General features: G+C 51.2%; 1 protein-coding gene across 2 annotated transcripts in view; it reads left to right on the plus strand.

The window, feature by feature from the left end:
- The window catches only part of LOC119966840 (protein disulfide-isomerase A6-like), a 105,069-nt gene extending 88,925 nt beyond the window's left edge, over window positions 1–16,144 (plus strand). For both annotated transcript variants that reach the window (XM_038798810.1, XM_038798811.1), the window contains exon 13: window positions 15,672–16,144. In XM_038798810.1, coding sequence (XP_038654738.1) covers window positions 15,672–15,740 — 69 coding nt within the window. In that variant the 3' untranslated portion in view covers window positions 15,741–16,144. The remainder of the gene's footprint in view (window positions 1–15,671) is intronic.
- The last annotated feature ends 1,306 nt before the right edge of the window (window positions 16,145–17,450 follow it).

The following is a 17,450-nucleotide window of genomic DNA, read 5'->3' on the forward strand; positions in this document are numbered from 1 at the left end:
ACGCCGGGAACCCCCGCCGGGTACGGGAGAATCCCGGCCCCTACCTCTGACATCCCTCCTATATCTTCCACCATTCACCTTAAATTTAGGTCCCCTTGTAATGGTTTGTTCCACCCGAGGAAATAGTCTCTGACAGTCTACTCTATCTATTCCCCTGATCATCTTATAAACCTCTGTTAAGTCGACCCTCATCCTTCTCCGTTCTAATGAGAAAAGGCCTAGCATCCTCAACCTTTCCTCGTAAGACCTACTCTCCAATCCAGGCAACATCCTGGTAAATCTTCTTTGCACCTTTTCCAAAGCTTCCACATCTTTCCTAAAATGAGGAGACAAGAACTGCACACAGTACTCCAAATGTGGCCTTACCAACATTGATGAAGGTCGGGCAGTGGATGTGGCGTGTATAGATTTCAGTAAGGCATTTGATAAGGGTCCCCATGGTAGGCTCATTCAGAAAGTTAGGGGGCATGGCATACAGGGAAAGTTGGCTGTCTGGATACAGAATTGGCTGACCGAAAGAAGACAGAGAGTAGTAGTGGATGGAAAGTATTCCACCTGGAGGTCTGTGACCAGTGGTGTCCCGCAAGGATCTGTTATCATAGAATCATAGAATTTACAGTGCAGAAGGAGGCCATTTGGCCATTTGGCCCATCGAGTCTGCACCGGCTCTTGGAAAGAGCACCATACCCAAGGTCAACACCTCCACCCTATCCCCATAACCCAGTAACCCCACCCAACACTAAGGGCAATTTTGGACACTCAAGGGCAGGCAATTTATCATGGCCAATCCATCTAACCTGCACATCTTTGGACTGTGGGAGGAAACCGGAGCACCCGGAGGAAACCCACGCACACACGGGGAGGATGTGCAGACTCCACACAGACAATGATCCAAGCCGGAATCGAACCTGGGACCCTGGAGCTGTGAAGCAATTGTGCTATCCACTATGCGACCGCGCTGTCTTGGACCTTTGATCTTTGTGGTTTTTATAAATTACTTGGATGAGGAAGTGGAAGGGTGGGTTAGTAAGTTTGCCGATGACACAAATGTTGATGGAGTTGGAGTTAGTGTTGAGGGCTGGTGCAGGTTACAACAGGACATTGACAGGATGCAGAGCTGGGCTGAGAAGTGGCAGATGGAGTTCAACCTTGATAATGTGAAGTGATTCATTTTGGAAGGTCGAATTTGAATGCTGAATACAGAGTTAAAGGCAGGATTCTTGGAAGTGCGGAGGAACAGAGGGATCATGGGGTCCAGGTGCATAGATCCCTCAAAGTTGCCGCCCAGGTTGATAGGGTTGTGAAGAAGGCATATGGTGTGTTGGCTTTCATTAACAGAGGGATTGGGTTTCAGAGCAGTGAGGTTTTCAGCTTTATAAAACCCTAGTTAGACCACACTTGGAATATTGTGTCCAGTTCTGGTCGCCTCATTATAGGAAGGATGTGGATGCTTTGGAGAGGGTGCAGAGATTTACCAGAATGTTGTCTGGACTAGAAGGCATGTCTTATTAAGAAAGGTTGAGGGATCTAGGGCTTTTCTCACTGGAGTGAAGAAGGCAGAGAGGTGACTTGATAGAGGTGTACAAGGTGATGAGAGGCATGGATAGAGTGGATAGCCAGAGACTTTTCCCCAGGGTGGAAATGGCTGTCACGTGGGGACATAATTTTAAGGTGATTGGAGGAAGGTATAGGGGAGATGTCAGAGGTAGATTCTTTACAAGGAGAGTGGTGAGTATGTGGAATGCACTCCTAGCAGAGGTGGTGGAGTCAGAATCATTAGCAACATTTAAGCGACTCTTAGACAGGCACATGGACAGCAATAAATTGAAGAGGTGTAGGTTAGGTTGATCTTAGATTAGGATAAATGGTCAGCACAACATCGTGGGCTGAAGGGCCTGTACTGTTCTACTATCTATGTTCTGTGACTCTGTCGAAGGCCTTTTCTGCATCCAGGGAGACGATCACCTCTGGTGTTCTCTCCCCGGGAGAGATTATTACGTTCAACAGTCGCCTGGTATTCGCAGTGAGTTGCCTACCCTTGACAAAGCCCGTTTTGTCCTCCGCGACCACCTCTGGTCACAGTTCTCCAGCCTTTTACCCAGGACCGTTGCGAATATTTTCGCATCTACATTCAGCAGTGAAATGGGTCTGTATGATACACATTCCGTCGGATCTTTGTCTTTTTTGGGTAACAGTGAAATTCTGGCCGGGCTAGTGTAGGAGGCAGAGTACCCCTTGCGAGTGAGTCTGCAAACATGCCCCTTAGATGTGGGGCCAGGGCCGGTGCAGATTTTTTATAGAAGTCTGCCGGGAACCCTTCCAGTCCCACCGCCTTCCCCACCTGCATGGAGCTGTTACTCTCCATGATTTCTCCCAGATCTATTGGTGCTTCCAGCTCCTCCCGTCTGTCCTCCCCAATAACTGGTATTTCCAGTCCATTGAGGAACTGTTTCACCCCTGCGTCCCCATCGGGGGGCTCAGAGGTGTACAGCCCTCGGTACAAGGTCTCAAATGCTCGGTTGACCTCTTTTGGTTCCGAAACCAGTCTGCCTCTCTTGTCTTTTACCTATGCTATTTCCCTCATGGCTGCCTGCTTTCTCAGCTTGTGAGCCAATAGGCGGACAGTCCTTTCTCCACGTTCGTAAAAGGTCCCTCGTGTCTGTCGGGGTTGGCACACTGCCTCCCTGGTGAATAGCAGGTTAAAGGCCATTTGTAGCTTTTTCCTCTTTGCTAGCAGCTCTACGGTCGGGGCCTCGGAGCATTTTCCATCATGGAGTTGATCAGTTGTTGCCCGGCCTGCCTCTCTTCCCTATCTCTTCGCGCCTTGTAGGCGACAATTTCCCCTCTGATCACAGCCTCCAGTGCTTCCCAGAACGTGGAGGGCAAGACCTTCCCATTCCAGTTGTTACTTACGTAGTCGCCGATGGCCTGTGATGTTTTCTGGCAGAAGGCCTTGTCGGCCAGGAGATCTGTGTCCAGCCACCAGGTGAGGCGCTGGGCACGGCCTGTCTCCAACCTCACATCCATGTAGTGTGGATTGTGGTCGGCTATGACTATCGCGGAGCATTCCGCTCCTATGATTCCTGGAAGCACCGATTTCCCCACTGCAAAGAAGTCGATACGGGTGCATACTTTGTGCACCTGTGAGAAGAACGAGAATTCCTTTTTTCCTGGGTGTAGTAATCTCCACGGGTCCACCGCCCCCATCTGCTCCATAAATGTTTCCAGTTCCTTAGCCAGGCCTGTTTTTTCCCCCGTTCTGGGGTTTAGGGTTTGATCGGTCGGTCAGTGGATCCTGTACACATAATCGGTCGGTGTGTTTCAATGTCGGGGATTTCCGCCATGGCCTTTTTCATAAATTCTGTGTCGTCCCAGTTGGGCACATACACATTTATCAGGTCTACCGGTGCCCCTTCCAGGACACCGCTGACCATGATGTACCATTCCCCTGGTACCGTAACCGTCCTGGTCTCAGTAAATCGCATCCTCTTGATGATCAGTATGGCTACTCCCCTAGCCTTCGTCCTGTAACATGCATGGTACGTCTATTCCACCCAGCCCTTCCTTACCAGCAGTCTGTCCTCCCTCAGGTGTGTCTCCTGGAGGTAGATTATGTCAGCCTTCAGGCTTCTCGGGTGTGCAAAGACTCTGGATCTTTTCGTTAAGTCTCCCTACATTCCAGGTGACTATCCTGGTGAGGGGTTTCTAACACCCCGGTCCTGCGGGTTCAACGATACCTACCTGGTGGATGCACACCTGCAGTCTGGGGCTTCCCTTTGTTAGGGGGGCGTCCAAAATGGCCGAAGTCGCAGTTCTCACCATGACATCGGGTTCCTGAGCTCCAGGGTTTCCCTTTGTCCAGGGGGCACCCAACATGGCTGGCAACTTTGTGCGCGGCATGTGGGCGCACCCCTGCACCCCAGGGCCCGCCTTTGTTTAGGGACCCTCAAAAGTGGCTGCTTGCGGCACCGTCTTGATTCCTCGGCCTGCTTCTTGCCTGCCGAGGCTTGTGCCTGTCTCGTTGCCAACCATTTCCTGCCATTCTCCCCCTTTTCTGTTCTGTAAGTCCCTCCCCCCACATTCCCCCCACTCCCCGTCCCCTCCCCGTCACCGTAAGGTACGCCACGGCCCCCCTTACTGCCTGTCTTCCCATGCTAGCCCTTCCTGCTAGTACGGTGGCTTCCCTGCCTGGGCTGGTCTAGCCGTGTCTCTGATCTGTCTGCCTGTATCCGTTCCCTTCCTCGCCCCCTCACCTGTTTTCCTTATCCCCTCTCCCTTCTCTGTCTTCAAAATTGCCTCCGAGAACGAGGCAGCACAGTCCTGCGCAAACATAGAGTCCGTACAATGGGCCCTGGTCCCATCTTGTCCTCCGCTTTCAGTCCTTCCTTTCCCACTGCCGTGTTTGTTCTTTCTCCAGGTTGTTCGCTTGAACAAACTCTTCAGCCTACACCGGGGTGCCAAAGTAGTGCTCCTTCCCTTTGTACGTTACTCAAAGTCTGGCTGGGAACAACATGCCGAAAACATCATCCCACTCAAGTGGCGTGCCAACTTTGCCTTGTTAAATTCTGCTCTCTTTTTTGCGAGGTCTGCCCCAATGGCCTGGTACACTCTAATTCTGTGTCCTTCCCACGAGCACAACTTTATCTGTCGGGCCCACCTCAGGAGTTTTTCCCGGTCATGGTACCAGTGCGGTTTTGCGATTTTCACACTTGGCTGCTCTCCAGGCTTGTTCGGAGCGATCTGTGTACTCTGTCGAGTTCTGGGGAGCTGGGAAAGCTGTCCCTCCTGATGTGACCATCAATTCACACGACACGTAGTTGGAAGTGAACAGTGGTTTTAATGATCTTACAACGGAGCCTGCCTGTGCCGAGATGAACTGCCAGGCTTTATACTTTCGGTTAGTGGGAGGACCCAAGGGTGGAGCCCAGTATAAACTCCTCATCTCCCCCTAGGAGCAGAGCCGCGCAACTGCTCGTATACCGAGCTTACACAGACACAGTTCATCATATATAATAACAGTGTGAATTACACGGACTGTGATTCACCACATTCACCCCCTGTAAAAATTTTAGTCCAGCGGGGGTGATGTGTCTACCAATTCCCAATTGCGAGTTACAAGTTACAATTTACAGGTTATAAATTAAGGTTATGTCGATCTGGCGGCCGAGTCGTCCTCTGGGATCGACGAAGCACCGAGGTTGCAGCCTCTTCTGGTGGCTGGGCGGTGGTGGTCGGCGAGGGAACCATGGCGGACTCCGGGGGTGAATCGGCCAGAGCTTCGTATCCGACTGGTTCGACTGGTGGCGGGGAGCGCCGGAAACCCAATGGCGCGGAGCACGGGCAGCGGGACTGCAGGCGTGAGGGCGCCGGGCGCGGGGGGTTGGGAGGGGTATAATGTGAGGGGTATCTCAGCGGCGGTGGTGTCGGAGTTGGATCCTGCAGGTGCCAGGTCCCGGAGGGAAACAGTGTCCTGACGGCCGTCAGGGTACTCTATAAATGCGTAGTGTGGGTTTGAATGGAGCAGGAGCACTCTCTCGACAAGTGGGTCAGTCTTGTGAGTCCGGACGTGCTTCCGGAGGAGAACCGGGCCCGGTGTCTTTAACCATGCTGGGAGTGAAACCCCCGTGGTAGTGCCACTGGAAAAAACAAATAGCCGCTTGTGAGGGGTCTGGTTGGTGGCCGTACATAGGAGGGACCTAATAGCATGGAGCGCGTCGGGGAGGACTTCCTGCCAATGGGAGGTCGGGAGCTTCCTGGACCGGAGGGACAGTAGGACGGTCTTCCAGACCGTTGCGTTCTCCCTCTCCACCTGCCCATTCCCCCTGGGGTTGTAGCTGGTAGTCCTGCTCGAGGCAATGCCCTTTTCGAGCAGCTACTGACGCAGCTCGTTGCTCATAAAGGACGAACGCCTGTCACTGTGTACGTAGCTGGGGAAACCAAACAGGGTGAAGATACTATGCAGGACCCTAATGACTGTGTGGGAGGTCGTATCGGGGCATGGGATAGCAAAGGGAAAACGAGAGAACTCGTCGATGACGTTCAGGAAGTACACATTCCTATTGGTCGAGGGGAGTGGCCCTTTGAAATCGATAGCGAGGCGTTCAAAGGGCCGAGAAGTCTTGACGAGGTGGGCCCTGTCTGGTCTATAGAAGTTTGGTTTGCACGCCGCACAGATCGGGCAATCCCTGGTGATGGCTTTCACCTCCTCTGTGGAGAAAGGCAGGTTTCGGGCTTTGACGTAGTGGGCGAGCCGGGTGACCCCCGGGTGGCAGAGGTCATCGTGAGTAGCTTTCAGGCGGTCGTCTTGCGCGCTGGCGTATGTGCCGCGGGACAGGGCATCTGGGGGCTCGTTAAGCTTCCCCGGTCGGTACATAATATCGTACTTGTAGGTGGAGAGTTCGATCCTCCACCGTAAGATCTTATCATTTTTGATCTTGCCCTTTTGAGAGTTGTCGAACATAAAGGCAACCGATCTTTGGTCGGGGATGAGGGTGAACCTCCTACCTGCGAGGCAGTGCCTCCAGTAACGTATCGCTTCCACGATGGCTTGTGCTTCCTTTTCGATCGAGGAGTGTCGAAGTTCCGAAGCGGAGAGGGTTCGGGAGAAGAAGGCGACTGGTCCCCCTGCCTGATGTAGTGTGGCTGCGAGAGCGACCTCCGAGGCATCGCTCTCTACCTGGAAAGGGACGGATTCATCCACCGCCCGCATGGCCGCTTTGGCGATGTCCTTCTTGATACGAGTGAAGGCCTGATGAGCCTCATCCGATAGAGGGAAGAGTGTGGCCTTAATAAGTGGGCAGGCTTTGTCCGCATATTGAGGGGCCCACTGGGCATAATGCGAGAAGAATCCCAGGCACCTTTTGAGGGCCCTGGGACAATGAGGGAGAGGGAGTTCTAAGAGGGGGCGCATACGGTCCGAGTCGGGGCCCAGGACTCCGTTCTCCACGACATAGCCGAGGTTGGCTAGCCTGGTCGTGCGGAAAACGCATTTCTCCGTGTTATACGTGAGGTTGAGTTTATGGGCAGTCTGGAGAAATCGATCGAGGTTAGCGTCGTGGTCCTGCTGGTCGTGGCCGCAGATGGTGACGTTATCCAGGTACGGAAACGTGGCCCGCAGCCTGTACTGGTCCACCATTCGGTCCATTGCTCGTTGGAACACCGTGACGCCAAAGGGAACCCGGAGGAAGTGGAAGAGGTGGCCGTCGGCCTCAAACGCCGTGAAGTGGCGGTCCTCCGGGCGGATTAGGAGCTGATGGTATGCAGACTTCAGATCCACCGTGGAAAAGACTTTATAGTGGGCGATCTGATTCACCATGTCTGCAATTCTGGGGAGGGGATACGCATCAAGGAGCGTGAACCGATTAATGGTCTGGCTATAGTCCACTACCATTCGGAATTGTTCCCTGGTCTTGACGACCACCACCTGAGCTCTTCAGGGACTGTTACTGGCCTCTATGATCCCCTCACGTAGGAGCCTATGGACCTCGGTTCTGATAAATACCCTGTCCTGCAGGCTGTATCGCCTGCTGCGAGTGGCTACGGGTTTGCAGTCTGGCATGAGATTGGCAAAGAGTGGAGGGGGGTCGATTTTTAGGTTGGCGAGGCTGCAAATAGTGAGTGGGGGCAAGAGCCCGCCGAAGCTGAGTGTGAGGCTTTTGAGGTTGCACTGGAAATCGAGTCCCAGTAGGAATGGGGCGCAGAGTTCAGGGAGCACGTACAGCTGGAAGTTTGAGTAGCTAGTGTCCTGGATCGTTAGGGTCGCGACGGTGCGCCCTTGGAGGTGAACGGAGTGTGAGCCCGAAGCGAGAGAGATAGTTTGTCGTCAAGGTGAGTTTCAGAGTTTGAAGAGGATGGATCCCAAGATGGCCGCCCCCATGAGTCGCACATGGCCGGCCGCATGGAGGAGAATTGCCAAGATGGCCGCCCCCATGAGTCGCACATGGCCGGCCGCATGGAGGAGGACTGCCAAGATGGCTGCCCCCATGAGTCGCACATGTCGGGTGGGGGCGGAGTCGGCATACAGGCTGCAGCATTTCGGGGCCTGCGGGCCTGTGAGTTTTGGAAGCGAGTGCTTTGGGCTGCGGGAGAGTTTGGAGAGGGGGATTTCTTCGCCAGGCAGACCAGGGCATAGTGTCCTTTGCGACCGCAGTTGCTACAGGTCGCGTTGCGGGCCGGGCAGTACTGCCGTGGGTGCTAGGGCGGCCCGCAAAAGTGGCACACTGGAGCTGCGTGATGGCTGGGTGGCCGCGTGGCGCAGTCCTGGAGCAGTCGCTGGTCGGGGGCCCAGGATGGGGTTGCTTGGTCCGCGGGGAATGAGGTGAGGCTGCGGAATGAGACCTCCATAGTGGTAGCTAGTTCTACCGTGTCCTCTAAGTTCTGGGCCCCTTTTTCTAACAACCGCTGGCGCACATAATTCGATCCGAGGCCTGCCACGTACACATCCCTAACGACAAGTTCCATGTGCTGTTCGGCTGATATCGCCTGATAATTACAGTCCCGAGCTAAAATCTTTAACTCCCGCAAGAATTCTTCTAACGACTCAGCGGGGCGCTGGCGGCGGGTCGTAAAAATATGGCGTGCGTAGACCTCGTTGATGGGCCTCACGTACATTCGATCTAGCATGGCTAGGGCCCCCATATACGAGTTGGTACTATTGAGTTGAGAAGATATACGGTGGCTCACCCTTGCGTGCAGTAGACTGAGTTTCTGCTCCTCTGTAGTTTCTGGAGTACTTGATTCAGCCAGGTAGGCCTTAAAACATCTGAGCCAATGCTGGAAGATTTCTCTTGCCTCTGCAGCCTGCGGGTCGAGTTCTAGTCGGTCAGGTTTGAGGGCTGATTCCATAGTTGTTTCTTGAGTTGTTTCTTCGATTTCTTCTTATTGATTTCTTCTTGTTTCCTAAGATCATTAAATTGATGTGACCATCAATTCACATGACACGTAGTTGGAAGTGAACAGTGGTTTTAATGATCTTACAACGGAGCCTGCCTGTGCCGAGATGAACTGGCAGGCAGGCTCAGACTGCCAGGCTTTATACTTGCGGTTAGTGGGAGGAGCCATGGGCGGAGCCAAGGGTGGAGCCCAGTACAAACTCCTCATCTCACCCTAGGGGCAGAGCCGCGCAACTGCTCGTATACCGAGCTTACACAGACACAGTACATCATATATAAGTGTGAATTACACGGACTGTGATTCACCACACCTCCCAACCAGGTTGTCCAGCATTTGGGCAACGTAGTCCGTCAGGTCCCTTCCCTCAATCCCTTTTGGCAGTCCTACGATACAGACATTTTGCCACCGGGACCTGTTTTCCGCCACCAACCTCTTCACTTTGTACTCCAGAGCCACTATCCTGTCGTTCTGGTCGTTTGATGCCTTTTCCAAGTACAGGATCGTTTTTTTTCTGGGCTTCCACCTTCCTTCCCAGGCAGTCTATCATGCGCTGGAGGGCGGCCATCATTTCCGTCACCACCTCAATTCACTGCCACCTGGAACTCCATTTTAATCGCCTCCCTCATGGTGGTCAGTTCTTTTTTTAGAAATGTTTTCCATCCATCCCCCGGTGTGGTGGGGCGCGTCACTACCTGTTCCTGTTCCGCCGTTCAGGTCGCCGGTTGCCTCCTCTCTTGGTTCGTCAGGGCCTCTTCCTCACCTCATGGTTCCCTCGGTTCGTCCGCTTATTGCTCCTGCCCCTTTCCGCTGCTTTTGCCTTCTCGCCAGCTCTTTGAGCTACCGTTTGCTGGTACCTTTCTCTCTGCTGCTTCGCCATTCATATCTTCTGGGTTTAGAGGAGTTTTGGGTGGCTTTTTGAGCCAAAAGTCCTGAAGATTTCTTTATTTTGGGTCTGATTGGGAGGAGAGCCACCTGATGTGTGTCCGATCAGCACATTGCCGCCACCAGAAGTCCCCTTTTTTATTTTGGTTGTTTTATACTCCTCCAGGTTTTCTGCATATTGAGCCCTCAGTATCTGTCATAAGCCTCCTTTTTTTAACTTTATCCTCTAAACTCTTAAACATTTAGGAGTTCCACCCGTTTTCTTTGAGGGAGCATACTTGCTTTGAATGCTCACTATCATTCCTTGTGTGCCTCCCACTGTTTTGATGTGGAGATGCCGGCATTGGACTGGGGTGAGCACAGTAAGAAGTCTTACAACACCAGGTTAAAGTCCAACATGTTTGTTTCAAACACTAGCTTTCGGAGCACTGCTCCTTCCTCAGGTGAAGGTCCTAGCTTTCACCGGAGGAAGGAGCAGTCAGGGCCGGCTCTAGGTACCGGCAACTCGGGCAGTCGCCCGGGGCGCCATGTGCTAGGGGCGCCGCGTAAAAGTCTCGGGTCCCGCGCATGCGCAGTTGGGCCGGTGCCAACCAGCGCATGCGCGGTGGCCGCCCTCCCTCAGGCCGCCCCGCACAAACATGGCGGAGGGCTCCACGCTCGCCGGTGGTCACTCCGGCCCCCCCCCCCGGTCTCACTCCGCCACCCCCCCTCGGGCCCCCTCCGGCCACCCCCCCCCCTCCGGTCCTCCCCCCTCCACTCCCCCCCGCCCCCCCCCCCCCCCCCCCCCCCCCCCCCCCCCCCCCCCCCCCCCCCCCGCCCCCCGGAAGGGCGCCGAAGTTCAGCTTGCCCGGGGCGCCAGTAACCCTAGGGCCGGCGCTGGGAGCAGTGCTCTGAAAGCGAGTGTTTGAAACAAACCTGTTGGACTTTAATGTGGTGTTGTAAGACTTCTTACTGGTTCCACTGATTTGCCACGTTTCCTAGTTTAAGTAGTTGTTTCTCGTCCACTTAGCTCAGCTTTGTAAAATTAGCTTTACTCCAGTTGAGAACTTTTGATCATGGTCCATCCTTGTCCTTGACTACCCTAAATCTAACTGAATTATGATTTTGAAGCGCTTTCCAACTAATACCCCTTCTAGCTTCACAGCTAAATGCAGAATGGGTTTAGCACACTGGGCTAAATCACTGGCTTTTAAAGAGACCAAGGCAGGCCAGCAGCATGGTTCAATTCCCGTACCAGCCTTCCCGAACAGGCACCGGAATGTGGCAACTAGGGGCTTTTCACAGTAACTTCATTGAAGCCGACTTGTGACAATATGCAAATTTTCATTCATTTCATTTCATTTTCATTCTCTTGTTGAACTTGCCGGTTTAGCTCACGAGTCAGCTGGTTCGTGATACAGAGCATAGCCAGCAGTGCAAGTTCAATTTACGGTAGCATTGTGGATAGCACAATCGCTTCACAGCTCCAGGGTCCCAGGTTCGATTCCGGCTTGGGTCACTGTCTGTGCGGAGTCTGCACGTCCTCCCCGTGTGTGCGTGGGTTTCCTCCGGGTGCTCCGGTTTCCTCCCACAGTCCAAAGATGTGCAAGTTAGGTGGATTGGACATGATAAATTGCCCTGTGTCCAAAATTGCCCTTAGTGTTGGGTGGGGTTACTGGGTTATGGGGATAGGGTGAAGGTGTTAACCTTGGGTAGGGTGCTCTTTCCAGGAGCCGGTGCAGACTCGATGGGCCGAATGGCCTCCTTCTGCACTGTAAATTCTATGATCTATGACCTGCCGAGGCTATTCTTGAAGGTCCCACCTTCTCAACCTTGCCCCTTGCCTGAGATGTGGTGATCCTCAGGTTAAATCACCACCAGTTAGCTCTCCCCCTCAAAAGGGGAAATCAGCCTATAGTCATCTGGACCTATGATGACTTACCTTTACTGTCCAAGAAAGTTCTCCTGAAAGTGTTTTAAAAATGGTGCTTCCTCTGTGTCTGGTGTTCCTACAACTCTAAAAAATTTCATTAAAATATCAATAATAGAAGCTTTAAGCATTTGAAACGGTCATGTGAGTATCCCTTTAAGAAATGTTTTTGGCTTGTCACATGGCTTCAGTGATGTCATTGTGTGGGTGGAGCTGGGCTGTGGCGCTGTGAGTTTACTTTCGCCTTTGACTTTTACATTCGCTTTGAGTTTGGACTGGTTTGTACTGCACAGGTTGTATCAGTGAGATTTTGGCCTGCACTAATGCCCTTGCCAATGGGTTTGCGAACATGTTCCTTAGATGTGAGGCCAGGGCCGGTGCAAATCTTTTGTGGAAGTCCGCCGGGAACCCATCAGGTCCCGGCGCCTTCCCTGCCTGCATGGAGCTGATGCTCTCTATGGTTTCTCCCAGATCTATTGGTGCTTCCAGCTCCCTCCATCTGTCCTCCCCACAACCGGCATTTCCAGTCCATCGAGGAACTGTTTCATCCCCGCGTCGCTATCAGTGGGTTCGGAGGTGTACAGTCCTTGGTAGAAGGTCTCAAATGCTTGGTTGATCACTTTTGGTTCCGCTACCAGTCTGCCTCTGTCTCCTTTACCTGCGCTATTTCCCTCTTGGTTGTCTGCTTTCATAGCTGGTGAGCCAGTAGGCGGCCAGCCTTTTCTCCGTGTGCGTAAAAGATCCCTGTGTATGGCGGAGTTGGTACACTGCTTTCCTAGTGGATAGCAGGTTGAAGTCCATTTGCAGCTTTAGGGTCTGTGCCGCGGAGTATTTTCTGTCCACCTCCAAGATGGGGTCCATCATCTTTTGCCTGGCCACCGTCTATTCTCTATCTCAATGTGCCTTGTAGGCTATTGTTTTCCCTCGGATCTCAGCCTTCACTGCCTCCCAGAACGTGGAAGGTGAGACTTCCCCATTCCAGTTGTTAGTCACATTGTCGCCTATGGCCTGCGGTGTTTTTTGGCAGGAGGCCTTGTCAGCCAGAAGGTCCATGTCCAGCCTCCACATGGGGCGCTGAGCACGGCCCGTCTCCAACCTCACATCCAGGTAGTGCTGAGCATGGTCAGGGATGACTATCCACTCCTGCAATTCCTGGAAGCTTCAATTTCCCCCCTGCAAAGAAGTCGATACAGGTATATACCTTGTGCATTTGTGAAAAACAACGAGAATTATTTTTCTCCGGGGTGCAGGAACCTCCACGGGTCCACTGCCCCCATTTGCTCCATAAAGGCTCTTAGCCATGCCAGCCTTCTTCCCCGTTCTGGGATTTGATCGGTCGGTGGGTGGGTCCTATACGCCCCCATAATCAGTCAGTTAAAGTCGCCCCCATAATCAGTCAGTGTGTGTCAATGTCGAGACTTTCCGCCATGGTCTTTTTTATAAAGTCTGTGTCATCCCAGTTGGGACTGTACACATTTACCAGGACTACCAGGATTACCCTTTGTCCAGGGGGCACCCAACATGGCTGCCAGCTGTGTGTACGCCATGTGGGTGCGCCCCTGCACTCCGGGGTCTCCCTTTGTTTAGGGACCCTCTAAAGTGGCTGATTTAGCTCACTGGGCTAAATCGCTGGCTTTTAGACCAAGCAGGCCAGCAGCACGGTTCGATTCCCGTATCAGCCTCCCCGGACAGACGCCGTAATGTGGCGACTAGGGGCTTTTCACAGTAACTTCATTGAAGCTTACTCGTGTCAATAAGCGATTTTCATTTCATTTCATTTTCGTCTTGATTCCTCAGCCTGCTCCATGCCTGTTAATGTCTGTGTCTATCTTGCTGCCAACCCTTTCCTTCTGCCCTTTTTCTGTTCTGTGAGTCCCCCCCCCCCCCTCGTTCCCCCCTTCCCCTCCCTATCCTCTCCTCCCTTTCCTCCCCCTTGTATTCGTCCCCCTTTCTACCCTACACCCCCCCCCCACCCCCACCATGAGCCTCTCCCCTGAGATGTGCTCCGCAGCCCCCTTTACTGCTTGTCTTCCCGTGCTAGCCCTCCTGCTAGTACGATGGCTCCCCTCCCTGGGCTGGTCTTGCTCTGTATCTGTTCTATCTGCCTGTCTCCTTTCCCTTCTTCGCCGCTCACCTGTTTCCCCCATTCTCGTTACTCTCTCTCTCTGTCTTCCACTTTAGTCCGTGAACGAGGCAGCACAGTCCCACAGAAACACAGAGTCCATGCAAGAGATCTTGGTCCCGTTTCGTCCTCCGCTTTCCGTCTTTTTCTCAATGCCCTCACCGTTGCTTCGTCTGTTCCCTCTCTAGACTGTTGGTTTTCACAAACTCCTCGGCCTCCGCCGGGGTGCCAAAGTAATGTTCTTTTCCTTTAAGGTTACCCAGAGTCTGGCCGGGAACAACATGGCCAAAAATCTCCCTGCTCTTATAGAGCTCCGATTTTGCCTTATTAAATTCGGCCCTTTTTTCATGAGGCCTGCCTCAATGTCCTGATAAACCCTTATTCTGTGTCCTTCCCACGAGCATGACTTTGTCTGTCGGGCCCACCTCAGGATCTTTTCCCATCCCTGATATCGGTGTAGCTTCGCAATGATCGCTCTCGGATACCCCCCAGTCTTGGGTTTTAGCCGGAGCGACCTATGTGCCCTGTCGGGTTCTGGGGGGTTTGGGAAGCTGTTCCTCATGACCAGATTGCCCAGCATGTGGGCGATGTAGGCTGTTGGGTCCCTTCCCTCCATCCCCTCTGGCAGACCCACAAGATGGAGGTTCTGTCGCCTGGTCTTGTTTTCCTGGTCCTCTACCTTTTTCCTCCGGTTCCTTTGGGCCACCACCAATCTCTTCTCCTCGGTCTCCAGAGCCACGATCCGATCACTCTGTTCGGTTGCCGCACTTTCCAGATCCAGCATCGTCTTTTCCTGGGCTCCCACCTTATTTCCCCGGAGGGTGCACTGGAGGGTGGCCAGCGCTTCCGTCAGCACTTCCTTTCCCACCTCTTTCCTCACCACCTTGGAGTTCCATTTTGATCGCCTCCCTCATGGCAGTCAGTTCTTTTTTAAGGAATATCTTCCATCCCTCCCCCGGTGTAGTGGGGGGCGTCGCTGCCTGTTCTCGCTCCTCTGTTCGGGTCAGCGGTCGCCCCCTCGCTTGTTTCGCTGGGGCCTCCGCCTCGTCTTGTACATCCGCTGGTCCATCTGCTTGCTGCTCCTGCCCTTCGTCGCCGCTTCTGCCTTCTCACCGGCCCTTTAAACTACCGTTTGCCGGCATCGTCCCTTCTGCTTCTTCGTTTTTTGGTTCTTTTGCGTTTATAGGAGTTTTGGGTGGCTTTTTGAGCCAAGAGTCCTGGAAAATTTGCTATTCTGGGTCTGATTGGGAGGAGAGCCACCTGATGTGCGTCCGCTCAGCACATCGTCACCACTGGATGTCTGTTCACAGTTACAATGAGCAGACATCTTATCTAACCAAAATAGATTTCACCACAAGCCCTTGAAATGAAAGGGCTAACATGTACACCTGAATTTCCTCACATAGAGTAAATTTTAAGTAACAACAACGAAATAAAATGCTTGATATAAATCCAATGAGGCTAATTGTTCCGATATTATATGTTGGTTCCAGGGAACTTAAATATCTTCAAGTACTGAGAGGTCAAGTTCCACAAGTGCTCAACACATCTCCCTCTGTAACTAGTGAACAACTGGTAAAATCCTCACAGAAATAGCTGCTAATTTCTTGAGTTATTATAGGAAATGGGTGGAACCCCCATTATTTTATAAAATGTTTTGTACTTTAAATCTGAATATCTGTAGTTTATGTGGGAATCACTGAACCATGTATTTCAATTAATATAAGTTTTTTAAAAATAATTGCAAGTCTTATATCCCAAATCTGGACCTCTGTGCATCGTGCTGCATGTTGTCCAGCCTCCTTTCGTTTCTAATTTTAATATACCCTACTGAATGATAAAATCTACATATTTCTGTCTTTGAAGTTGCCGAAGAAAGAACCTATTCTCCTAATTGGTCCAAGTTTTGAAGAGTTAGAAAATGAAGAGTTGTGAGCCAAAGGGTACTCCTTCCTCAAGAATTTCAACTGCCAGAGAAAATTAATGCTGTAAAGTATAACTTTTGTTTTTCATAAATTCTTTCAAGCAGAATTTCTCTTTAAAAAGAAGCATACTCATACTTGAAATAGAATTTAATCCTTGCTAAAGCAACATTTATCAATTGTTTTGACAGCTTTTGCTGACTATTATCAACTATATGTACACTTCCGTATCATTTATCAGTTCAGATTATTCTGTTTCTGTCATTTTGATGACTGCTTGTAATATGTATTAACTATACTCGGGTGGAATTTATAACAATATTTGTTCTTTACTGCAATCTTAGTGTTTTTAAGTTAGTTAATAGGTTCAAGATGTTTAAGCTGCATACACACATTTTCTGAAATTCTTTGCAAATGTATGTGCTTCAGTTACAGAATAAAGATTATTTTTGATAAAAAGTACTTGTCTCAAGCTAATGCATGAAAGACACCTAAATTATAAAGCCTGAAAACACAAGATTCTGTTTAGTATCATCACAGTGAAGGAGTGAGACTTCTGGCCTGCCCCTGTTGAATTCCTGTTTCCAGCAATTTGCACAATGCTGGCTGAAGAAAGAGGGGGGGATGTAAATAGATGCAGCACTGGCGAGCCACTTGGATATCGGCAGAAGATGATCAGTGAACAGCACTAAAATATCCCTCGTGGGGGGGGGGGGGGGGGTCACGTGATGTAAGTGTGGGAGCAGCTGCATTTGTGAGCTCTGGCGCCACTCACCTTTTAATCTTTTTTTAATCTGATTGTCACGACACCCTCAGCTAATGCACAGTCAATTCCAGCCCCATTTGACCCGGAATCGCAACACATTTGAAATAAGATTTGATTTAAAATATCTGAGGCCAATAAACTACAGTCGCCAGGTTTGTAACTTTAACACCAGTAACCTTCTATTACGTATAGTATTACAAGTAAACGGACAGAAAAAGTAACTGACTATCTAATACCCCTTTCCCAATACCCTCCTTCCTAACTACCCCCACTCTCTATACACACCTACACAAAAAACAGAGGGAAAAGGGTGGTGGAAAGGGCAATACAATATTAATAAAAATAAAAGGATAAAGACCTTTGATGCTCTGGGATGATTTCCAGTTAGTGTCTTTCTGAGGTTCAGCTTTCATTTTGATACTTTTTTCTTTTAGGCTTGAGATAGTTTTCTCTGGCAGATTTGTCTACCTTCTCTGCAGACTTAGCATCATTCCAGGTTCACAGAAAAAGATGTGCTGGGCACTCACTGATTTCAGAACAATAAAGCAGTTCTTTCATTTCAGCCAACAGGGGAGAGACAGCATTCCTTTCACTTCTAAGGTCCAAAAGCTTCTGCCCAGTTATTTAAGAAAGCATCACGCAGTAACCAATCAATGATCATTGTCAGTCAGAACACTGTCCCTGCCAACCCACAGCTTCCAGTTAGTCAATCAATCCAACTCCCTCCAACCCAGTTGCTAAGATCCACTCGATGTTGAGGAGTCTGGCTTCTCCTCAAAAAAAACAAAACCTGGGAACGCAATGTCCTGATGAGCAGGTTTCTTCAACCTTGAGTCTTCTGCTTAAAGGCACCTTCCGATTATGTGTCCACGGACCAAAATAATAAGATAGCATAAAAGAAATGGGGACAAAGGAAATTAACATAATGCACAACCCATCATTATTTGATCCTGGTGT

Source organism: Scyliorhinus canicula, chromosome 6 (assembly GCF_902713615.1).
Source record: "Scyliorhinus canicula chromosome 6, sScyCan1.1, whole genome shotgun sequence".
In the NCBI taxonomy this organism is placed as follows: domain Eukaryota; kingdom Metazoa; phylum Chordata; class Chondrichthyes; order Carcharhiniformes; family Scyliorhinidae; genus Scyliorhinus; species Scyliorhinus canicula.